The sequence below is a fragment of the Leptonychotes weddellii genome, unplaced genomic scaffold, assembly GCF_054177405.1.
Source record: "Leptonychotes weddellii isolate Sample4059 unplaced genomic scaffold, ASM5417740v2 HiC_scaffold_6071, whole genome shotgun sequence".
Taxonomy (NCBI): domain Eukaryota; kingdom Metazoa; phylum Chordata; class Mammalia; order Carnivora; family Phocidae; genus Leptonychotes; species Leptonychotes weddellii.
The window spans coordinates 1-10,463 of NW_028029233.1; the positions used below are offsets into that span (position 1 = coordinate 1).

A 10,463-nucleotide genomic window follows, 5' to 3' on the forward strand; every position below is an offset into this window, starting at 1 on the left:
CCTCTGCTTCCCAAGGAAAGGGGAGATCTTGATAGAGAAGTACCAAGGTTCCCAGGCTCCATCCAGAAAACCGTCCCATGGATATTGCAGAACAAGTAGGCACTAGACTGTGGTTTGCTTTAACTCATGAGTCCGTGAACGGTTGCTGATGAGTGTCCCACGCACCCCTCATTCCTGCCCGTTAGATCCCCGGGAAACCTACAGGGACTATGTCCGCAGGAAGTTCCGGCTGATGGAAGACCGCAATGCGCGCCTAGGGGAGTGCGTCAACCTCAGCCACAGATACACCCGTCTCCTCCTGGTGAGGGAACACTCAAACCCCATGTGGGCCCAGCAGAAGCTTTTGGACACTGGCTGGGGACAGGCGAGAACCGTGGGACACCAGGCCAGCTTCATCCAGATGGAGACCCTCTTTGAGCCCGACGAGGAGCGCCCCGAGCCGCCACGCACTGTGGTCCTGCAGGGAGCAGCGGGGATGGGCAAGTCCATGGTGGCCCACAAGGTGATGCTGGACTGGGCCGACGGGAGGCTCTTCCAGGACAGGTTTGATTACGTCTTCTACATCAACTGCAGGGAGATGAACCAGAGCACCACCGAGCAGAGCGCCCAAGACCTCATCTCCAGCTGCTGGCCTGAGCCCAGCGTGCCCCTCCAGGAGCTTGTCCGGGTGCCTGAGCGCCTCCTATTCATTATTGATGGCTTTGATGAGCTAAAACCCTCTTTCCACGACCCTCAGGGCCCCTGGTGCCTCTGTTGGGAGGAGAAACGGCCCACAGAGCTTCTCCTTTGCAGCCTGATTCGGAAGAAGCTGCTGCCCGAGCTGTCGGTGCTCATCACCACCAGGCCCACCGCTTTGGAGAAGCTCCACCGCTGGCTGGAGCACCCCAGGCATGTGGCGATCCTGGGCTTCTCTGAGGCAGAAAGGAAGGAGTACTTCTACAAGTATTTCCACAACGTGGAGCAGGCTGACCAAGTCTTCCATTTCGTGAGGGACAACGAGCCCCTCTTCACTTTGTGCTTCGTCCCCATGGTGTGCTGGGTCGTTTGCACCTGCCTCAAGCAGCAGCTGGAGGATGGAGGGCTCCTAAGGCAGACATCCAAGACCACCACAGCGGTGTACATGCTGTACCTCCTGAGTCTGATGCAGCCCAAGCCGGGGAGCCCAACCCTCCAGCCCCCACCCAACCAGAGAGGGCTGTGCTCCTTGGCAGCAGACGGCCTCTGGAATCAGAAGATCCTGTTTGAGGAGCAGGACCTCCGGAAGCATGGCCTAGATGGGGCAGACGTATCTTCCTTCCTCAACATGAACATCTTCCAGAAGGATATCAACTGTGAAAAGTTCTACAGCTTCATCCACCTGAGCTTCCAGGAATTCTTCGCTGCCATGTACTATCTCCTGGATCCCGGGGAGGGTGGGTCCGGCCCGGAGCAGACCGTGACAAGGCTGCTGGCTGAGTACGGGTTTTCAGAACGGAGCTTCTTGGCCCTTACCGTCCGTTTCCTGTTTGGACTCCTGAATGAGGAGATGAGAAGCTACCTGGAGAAGAGTCTTTGCTGGAAAGTCTCGCCTCACATCAAGGTAGAGCTACTGCGGTGGATCCAAAGCAAAGCTCAGAGCGAGGGCTCTACTCTGCAGCAGGGCTCCCTGGAGCTCTTCAGCTGTCTGTACGAGATCCAGGAGGAGGATTTTATCCAACAGGCCCTGAGCCACTACCAAGTGGTCGTGGTCAGCAACATGGCCACCAAGATGGAGCACGTGATTTCCTCCTTTTGTGTGAAGAACTGCAGGAGCACCCTGGTGCTGCATTTGCACGGGGCTGCCTACAGCATGGACGAGGACGATGGGGGAAGATGGGCTTCGGGGCCCCAGACGCTGCCGGCACAGTCGTAAGTACTCGGTGGGGCTCACTCTCCAAGTTCTTGCTCTCAACCGCGTTGGTGTCCTCAACTGGGGTTGATGTTGTCGCCACCCCAGGAGATACTTGGCAATATCTGGAGAAATGTTGGGTCGTCACAACTAGAGGAGGTAGGGGGTTGCTGTGGCATTTGGGGGATGCAGGCCAGGGATGCTGCAAAGACACCCCAGAGTGCCCAGGACGGCCCCCACCACAGAGGATGGTCTGGCCCCCAATGACAACAGTGTCCAGGTTAGTGTCCTATCTTAAACAGTACCCATTTGAACTAAATTGGGGCCCCAGTCAAGGACAGCGTATCCAGCCGACAAATATTATCCAGGGTGTTTTTCTATCGGGTGCAGGCAGTGTGAGTAAGCCAACAGTGCCCCCGCCAACCCAGACATCCTAATGGGAAGGGAGAGAGACAATGAACAGTAAATAAAGAAACAGGCAAGCAAGCAAAAAAAAAAAAAAGATCATTCAGGTAGTTTCAGATGGAGAGAAGCATTATAAGGACAATAAAATAGGGTGGTGTTAAGAGAAAGTGATCTGGAGGGCTGGGGGATGGAAGAAGGAAGCTCGGAAGAAGTGACTCTTTTGGCTTTTTGGCTAAGACCTTGTGTTGGTTTGGGTTCCCCAAGGAGTAATCTTAGACACAAAGATTTGAATGTAAGTAAAACAGAGGAGGGAAATCATCCTTTTTCCTTCTACCCTCTTAGGTCTTGTATGGAGGCCTGTAAATTAAACAGACAAAAGACAGATTAACAGAGAAAAGCAAAGATGTTATTAGATGTTTATTAGTTCTGGGTGGTTCAGTCAGTAGAGCATGTGACTTTTAATCTCAGGGTCATGAGTTCAAGCACCACATTGGGCATAAAAAAAAAAAGTGTATTAATTCGTCCTCACTTACACCTGGGAGTCCCCAGAGATGAGTAACTCAAAGGGCTGGTTAGAACCTGGGCTTTTATAGCATCCTAACACAAGAACAATACATTTTTAGAGAAGTGGCAAGACAAAGGAAAAGGACACTGAGTTTCTCCGGAGGTTAATTGTGGGAAGGCAGAAATATGGGGGGAACTAATGGGCCATGATGTGTTTGTGCAGGTTTGTCTTGGAGCTGTAGGGGTGGAAAATTCTCTTCTTCTCTCTTTGGGTCTCTGGCTGGGCCTAAGAACTAAACTGACATATGACAGATTCACAAGAGAAAAGCAGACACAGTTATTGAATTTTCACATGTGCTTGGGAGCTTGCACCACAGCAGGAAGCTCTCATTCATTCGGATAAAAAACAATCAACTTGGAAAGAATTGACAGGCCATCTGAGGACACGTCAGGCTGAATTTCCAATCAGCTTTATCATGTCACTACATAGAAAGCTACATTAAAGGATCTCTGAAATTAGGGGCTCCTGGGTGGCTCAGTCAGTTAAGCGTCCGACTCTTGATTTCGGCTTGGGTCATGATCTCAGGGTCCTGGGATTGAGCCCTGCGTGGGGCTCCCCGCTCTGTGGGGCGACTTCTTGTCTCCCTCTCCCTCTGCCCCTCCCCCACCTCACATGCACTTGCTTGGGTGTGCCCTCTCTAAAATAAATAAAATCTTTAAACATAGATAAATAAATAAAATGAAAGATCTTTGCAATTAGGGGTGCGCCTGGCTCAATCAGTGGAACATGTGACTCTTGGACTTGGGGTCATAAGTTTGAGCCCCACATTGGGCGTAGAGTTTACTTAAAAGAAAAAAGAAAAGAATTGACAAGACAAAGGGCTTTGGGCTGGGGGGCAGTGCAAGGTGACGAAGTAACAAGGTTGTTTATATAGACTTCTTGGCCCGAAATTCACTCTCTGGTGATCAGCACGCCCCTCTTCCTTCTGGTACAGGGAGGAGACCCTTCACGACGGAGATTGATCCGCTCTCAGGGAAGAAGGGCCAGATGGTGGTGGGGTAGGGGGTCAGTGACCCTCCTGCCTCTGCCTCTTTCTCAGACTCCTTCAGCTCAAGACATCTGAGGTGCCACCACCTCTTGGGGTAGTGTGTTCTGAGCCACCCAGGCGCCTCTAAATGTAGGTTTTAAGACAGACTGTATAACTGGAAGTAAATCAGGAGGCCCTACTGGCCGCATGTCATACCCTGTGCTGTGTGGTTCAGCCCGTTCTCCATCCCAGGCTGATTCAGAGGGACTGTCATAAAGATTTTAGAGATTCCAAAATTACATATCTCCCAAAATTCCCCAGAAAGTGCAAAGCTTCTAATTATAGCTTGGTCTTTCTGGACACCAGCCCCACCCAGAAGCTCACCCCAAGTCACCTCATGAGAACAAAAGCTTCTCCTATCACCCAAAAAGTCCAAAGGATTTAGGAGCCCTGGGTCAGGGATGGGGTCAAAGACCACATATTAGAATGAGATGGTCCTAGTGCCCTTACCACTTAGGAAATCACAAAAGTATTAGGGGCTCTGTGCCAGGAACCAGAGGCAGAGACCAATATATATACTTTCTATTCTCTCCTAAGTGGTAATTATAAATGCAAATGCTTGCCAAGGCTAGAGTGGGGGGTGGAATAATGCCCCCACCCCCAAAGACACCCACACCCTAATCCTGGAATCTGTGACTAGGTCACCTCCCAGGTTAAAAGGGACTTTGCAGGTGTGATTAAATTCAGGATCTTGAGGGGGGGAGATTGTCTTGGATTATCCAGGTGAGACACCCGCCTGGACGCTCACCCCGTGAGACTCCTTTCAGACTTGGGACCTCCAGAACTAGAAGATAACCGACTGTGTTGTTTCAAGCTGCTATGCTCGGGGAACAGGAGTCAGATATCGGCAGGCTGGCCACCATGAAACCATTGAGGTTTCATGGAACAAGGTCATCACACACCCGGCTAGGGGGCCCCGCAGTTGCCTCGTGCTCATGAGGTCCCTGTGCAGCTGGACTTGTTTTGTTTTGTTTTGTTTTAATGTTTTATTTATTTATTCATGAGAGTCAGAGAGAGAGAGAGAGAGAGGCAGAGGCAGAGGGAGAAGCAGGCTCCCCACCTAGCAGGGAGCCTGATGCGGGACTCGATCCCAGGACCCTGGGATCATGACCCGAGCCGAAGGCAGACGCTTAACTGACTTGAGCCACCCAGGCGCCCGGACTTGGTTTTTGAAGAAAGTGTGGAAACCCCTATTTTCACGTGAGGCCCCCTGATGTATAAATCATTGGAGGAATTCAGTTCCCAGGCCACAGGCTCATGATTTCTGGCTCTGGATCTTCAGTAGAGACCTTTGTAATTTCATTAGCTGGGAAGAAAGGGAGGGACTACAGAAAACCACTAGGTTCATCTGTGTTTCTGGAACGCGAGCAGAACCCCCGGGAGGCTGTCCGAAACACAGATTTCAGGGATGCACCCCCAGAATCTCTGATGAAGTGGGGCTCCAGTGCCGGGGCACCTGGCCTCCCCCCCCCACTCTGCTGATTAGTGGAAAAGGATGGAAAAGGGTGGAAAAGGGCTCCCTGGTGTTAAATCAACAAGGAGCAAAGCCTGAACATTCTCTGCCCTGTCTGGGTGGGCTGCTAATGCTTGTGAAAAAATATATATATAATAATAATAATTACAGTGGGATATTTAAAATACACGCATGACGGGCGCCTGGCCAGCTCAGTCCATAGAGTGTGCAACTCCTGTCTCAGGGTTGGGAGTTCAAGCCCTGAGTGGGGCTGGAGCCCACTTCAGAAAAGTAACCAGTAAAGATGACAAACGCTTCATAAAGCGGGAGGTGACACACAGTCCCCGCACAACCAGGCTTTGTCCTGTGTCCCCTCCTTGCAGACCCGAGAAGAACGTTTTGCCAGAGGCCTACAGCAAGCAGCTTGCTGCCTCTCTGAGCACCAGTCCGAACCTGAGGGAGCTGGTTCTGTATCGCAACGCGCTGGGCAGCCGGGGCGTGAGGCTGCTGTGTCGGGGGCTCCGACACCCCGACTGCAAACTTCAGAACCTGAGGTGAGTCCAGGCGGGCCTGCACCCCCGTCTTCAGGGGGCCCCGTCAGAAAGACTAGACGGTGGTGCTCGCGCTCACTGCCCTCACGAAGCACCACAGACTTGGGGGCTTAACCAACAGAAATTCATTTTCTCACGGTTCCGGGTCCAGGTGTGGGCGGGGTATGCTGGGTTCCGGGTCCAGGTGTGGGCGGGGCTGCTGGGTTCCGGGTCCAGGTGTGGGCGGGGCTGCTGGGTTCCGGGTCCAGGTGTGGGCGGGGCTGCTGGGTTCCGGGTCCAGGTGTGGGCGGGGCTGCTGGGTTCCGGATCCAGGTGTGGGCAGGGCGGCTTTCCCCTCTGCAGTCTCCTCGCTGTGTGTTCACACCTGCGTGTCTGTGTCCATTTCCTCTTTCTGTAAGGACACCAGGCACAGCGGTGACCTCATTTTAATTACTTCTTTAAAGACCCTATTTCCAAATACATGCACACTCGGAGGTACGGGGGTTAGGATTTCAGTGTATGAATGTTGGGGGACGCGACTCAGCCCATACCTACCAGAAGCAGTCAGTAGAAATTCCAGCATCATTATCTCCTGCTTCTCTTATTTTATCTCCTCTTTTCCAGGCTTCCTACCTCAAATCACACTTAGTAATTAAAACAGTCTGGTACCTCAAATCACACTCCCCGATTTCAAAGCGGAGTGCACAAAGCCTTAGTAATTAAAACAGTCTGGTGCCGGGGGCGCCTGGCTGACCCAGTCGGAGGAGCAGGGGACTCTTGACCTCGGGATCCTGAGTTCCAGCCCCACGTTGGGCAGAGATTACTTAAAAAAAAAAAAAAAAAAAGTGAAGATGGTAAATTTTACGTTATGCATATTCTACCGTGCTGTTACCAAACATGGCACTATTAAGGCATGGCTTACAGAAATTAGATGACAGCCAGCTGAGGGAAGCAGGGGTGTCTGGACCCTGACCCAGAACACAGCCCTGCTCCCCTAGCCCAAGTCCTGAAGGGCAGACACAGGGATCAGGGCCCAGTAAAGCAGGCAATGGGTCCGATCCCAAAGACATAATAATAAATAATACCATACTTTCTTGAACTCATGCCACGTGCAAGGAACCGTGCCAAGAACTTACATTACGCATGTCACCAGCTCATTCAGGTCAATGCCATCAGCCTTGCTTTCCTGCGGCTCAGGGAGAGATGCAGTGATGAGCAAGCTTCCACGGGGTGGGCGCGTTCCTTGGGACCCACTGGCCACACGCACCTCCTTCTCCAAGTGAAGGAAAAGCCGCAGAACAGAGCCAGTAGGAGGGTCTCGAATTCCTCTCTAAGGACACCTCTATGACAGCATTTCCTTCACTGCAAAGCACCAAGACATCTTATGTCATTCTTGTTGCTTTTATTTATTTATTTATTTATTTATTTATAATTTTTTTATTCTTATGTTAATCGCCATACATTACATCATTAGTTTTACATGTAGTGTTCCATGATTCATTGTTTGTGCATAACACCCAGGGCTCCATGCAGAATGTGATATGTATTTTTTTTATTGACGTATCATTGACATACTGGAAAACTCAGCGGTGGTTTTTCTTTAGTGTATGCACAAGCTTGTGCAAATGTCCCCACAAACCCCAGGCAATCTTCCCCACAGCAGAAGGAGACACCCTAGCCCTTAGCAGGCACTCCCCAATCCCCCCCCGCCCCTGGCACCCCCTGATCTCCTTTCTTTTACTTTAGAAAAGGGGGAGAATAGGTATAGACCAAAGGAAGCGGGGAGACAAAGGACGAGGGGCAGAATCCACCACCATGGTGACCTGGCCCTTCTCCCCTCCCTCCCACCCAGCCTGAAGAGGTGCCGCGTGGCCAGCTCTGCGTGCCAGGACCTCGCGGCCGCCCTGATGGCCAACCAGAACCTAACGAGGGTGGACCTAAGCTGCAACGGGCTGGGGCTGCCGGGCGTGAGGCTGCTCTGCGAGGGGCTCCGGCATCCCAGATGCAGGCTGCAGGTGATCCAGTGAGTCTCCGCACCCTCTTGATGCAAGCCACCCAGCATCCCCTGGGGGGCTCCTTCTCTCCCCTCTGACACTTCTGGTCACAAATGTGTGGGGTTTCCCGCAGCAAGCAACTCTGCCACACCAGTGTGTGTGGGGGGGTCCTACAGTTCCCTAACTGTTCAAGTCCATTCTGCCACCATCTACCTGGAGGTGGCGTCATGTCCCACAGGTGAGGGCTTGGTCCCCTGAGATGGCCCCCCACTTCCCCCCACCCCCAGCTTCACTGTCAGTTACAAACCCCGGTTGTCACCTGGCTTCTTTTTTTTTTTTAATTTTATTTATATTTTAAATTTATTTATTCGACAGAGAGAGAGAGAAGCGAGAGAGGGAATACAAGCAGGGGGAGTGGGAGAGGAAGAAGCAGGCTTCCCGCCGAGCAGGAAGCCCGATGCGGGGCTCGATCCCAGGACCCTGGGATCATGACCTGAGCCGAAGGCAGACGCTTAACGACTGAGCCACCCAGGCGCCCCTGTCACCTGGCTTCTGAACCTGCCTCGGGTTTGATTAATCTTCTGGGGTGGCTCAGAGAACTCAGGGAAACACTTACCTGTTTATTAAAGAATATGGTGAAGGATGCAGATGAACAGCTGGTGGAAGAGCCACATGGGGTGAGGTCTGGGAGGGTCCCAGAGCAGGAGCTTCTGCCCCACGGAGCTGGGGTGCGTCACTCTCTCAGCATGGACGTGTTCACCAGCCTGGAACCTCCGAGCTGTGTGCTCTTGGGGTTTTATGGAGCCTTCCTCTGTGGGCCGCTGATCATTAACTCCATTTCCAGCCCCTCCCCCCTCTCTGGAGGAGGGTGGGGGGCAGGGCTGAACGTTGCCAGCCTCTCATCCTGGCGTGGTCTCTCTGGTGCCCAGCTGCCCACGGGAGCCCACCTTTTAGAACCAGAGACACTCCTAGCGTTCTTGTCACATAGAAAATGCAGGGGTTTCAGGAGCCCTGTGTCAGGAACGGGGTGGGGGCAGAGACCAGCACATGAGTTTTCTACTGTCTCCTGCCACGTCTCATCCCGTTGCTGACAGTGAACTCCTACTCAGCCTTTCGAGAACCATCTCAAACTCCCCAGAGAGTCTTCCCTAACTGTGCACGGTTTGCCAAGTCTGAGTTAGGCGTCCCCTCCACCATGATGGTTTTATTTATTTATTTATTTATTTGAGAGAGAATGAGAGACAGAGAGCACAAGAGGGAAGAGGATCAGAGGGAGAAGCAGGCTCCCCGCTGAGCTGGGAGCCCGATGCGGGACTCGATCCCGGGACTCCAGGATCATGACCTGAGCTGAAGGCAGTCGCTCAACCGACTGAGCCACCCAGGCGCCCCACCGTGATGGTTTTAATAAACAGTAGCTCACTGTCTGAGCACCTACTGTATGCCCTGTGTGGTTCTACACCCTGTCCCTCTAGTAAAGTATGTAGTCCTTGCAACAACCTTAGGAAGCAGGTGCGATTGTTATCCTTATTTTAGAGGCAATGAACCTAAGGCACAGCGGCAGCTCCCTGAAACATGAAACAGACTTGCTGACCACCTGCTGGAGGGCGCAGGGCTAGTGGGCGGCAGAGATGGACGTACCCAGGTCTTGAGCTCTAGAGGCCCCACCCTAAGCCATGGTGCACTCCGGCCTCGATGACATCACCTTCACTAGAGGATACTTGCTTACCCCTCTGCATCATCAGACGGGACGCTCCTTGCTGGAAATGATGAAGTCTTGTTCATCTCTGAGCTGTAGTGACCCGTGTAGGTTTGTGTTGGGTGATTCAAGGGGCTAGGGGATGAGCCAGCAGGATAGAGGACAGCAAGATGGCGGCCTCTTCAACGTGTCTTTCCTCCTGAGGTTGAGGAAGTGTCAGCTGGAGGCTGGGGCTTGCCAGGAGATCGCCTCCGTGCTCAGCACCAATCGACACCTGGTGGAGTTGGACCTGACGGGAAACGCACTGGAGGATTTGGGTCTGAGGCTGTTATGTCAAGGCTTGAGGCACCCAGTGTGTAGGCTGCAGATCCTGTGGTGAGTTCTTCATGGGGTCAACTTAAAACACAAGTCTCCTTGTATTGAGGGATGGTATAAAAATCCATCCACTGTCTGCGCACCCGTTTGTAACAGCCTTATTCACAAGAGCCCAAAGGTGGAAACAGCCCAAATGTCCATCCACAGGTGTATGGGTAAACAAAATATGGCGTATACATACGAGGGATATTACTCTATCTTTAAAAAAAGCGTGAAATTCTGACGCATGCTCCGATGTGGACGAACCTGGAAGACATGATGTTTTTTAAGATTTTTTTTTTTTTTTATTTGAGAGAGAGAATGAGACAGAGAGCGAGAGCACGAGATGGGGGAGGGTCAGAGGGAGAAGCAGGCTCCCCGCCGAGCAGGGAGCCCGATGCGGGACTCGATCCCGGGACTCCAGGATCATGACCTGAGCCGAAGGCAGTCGCTTAACCAACTGAGCCACCCAGGCGCCCAAAGGAGCTAAATTTTGCTAACAACTATATGACCCTACATATTTGCCTTTGGAATCTTATTGTCATTTTGATCAAATAAATAAAATTAAGTTT

At 52.2% G+C, this 10,463-nt stretch overlaps 1 protein-coding gene across 1 annotated transcript; it reads left to right on the forward strand.

Annotated features, from left to right (window-relative positions):
• Positions 1–185: 185 nt before the first annotated feature.
• On the forward strand, positions 186–10,169 carry LOC102741585 (NACHT, LRR and PYD domains-containing protein 12; the record flags this gene model as incomplete). The annotated part of the gene is made up of 4 exons (XM_081811178.1): positions 186–1,887; positions 5,701–5,871; positions 7,700–7,870; positions 9,742–10,169. Coding segments are annotated over 4 exons (2,219 nt in total), but the record flags the coding sequence as incomplete, so codon positions are not given.
• Between the last annotated feature and the right edge of the window lie 294 nt (positions 10,170–10,463).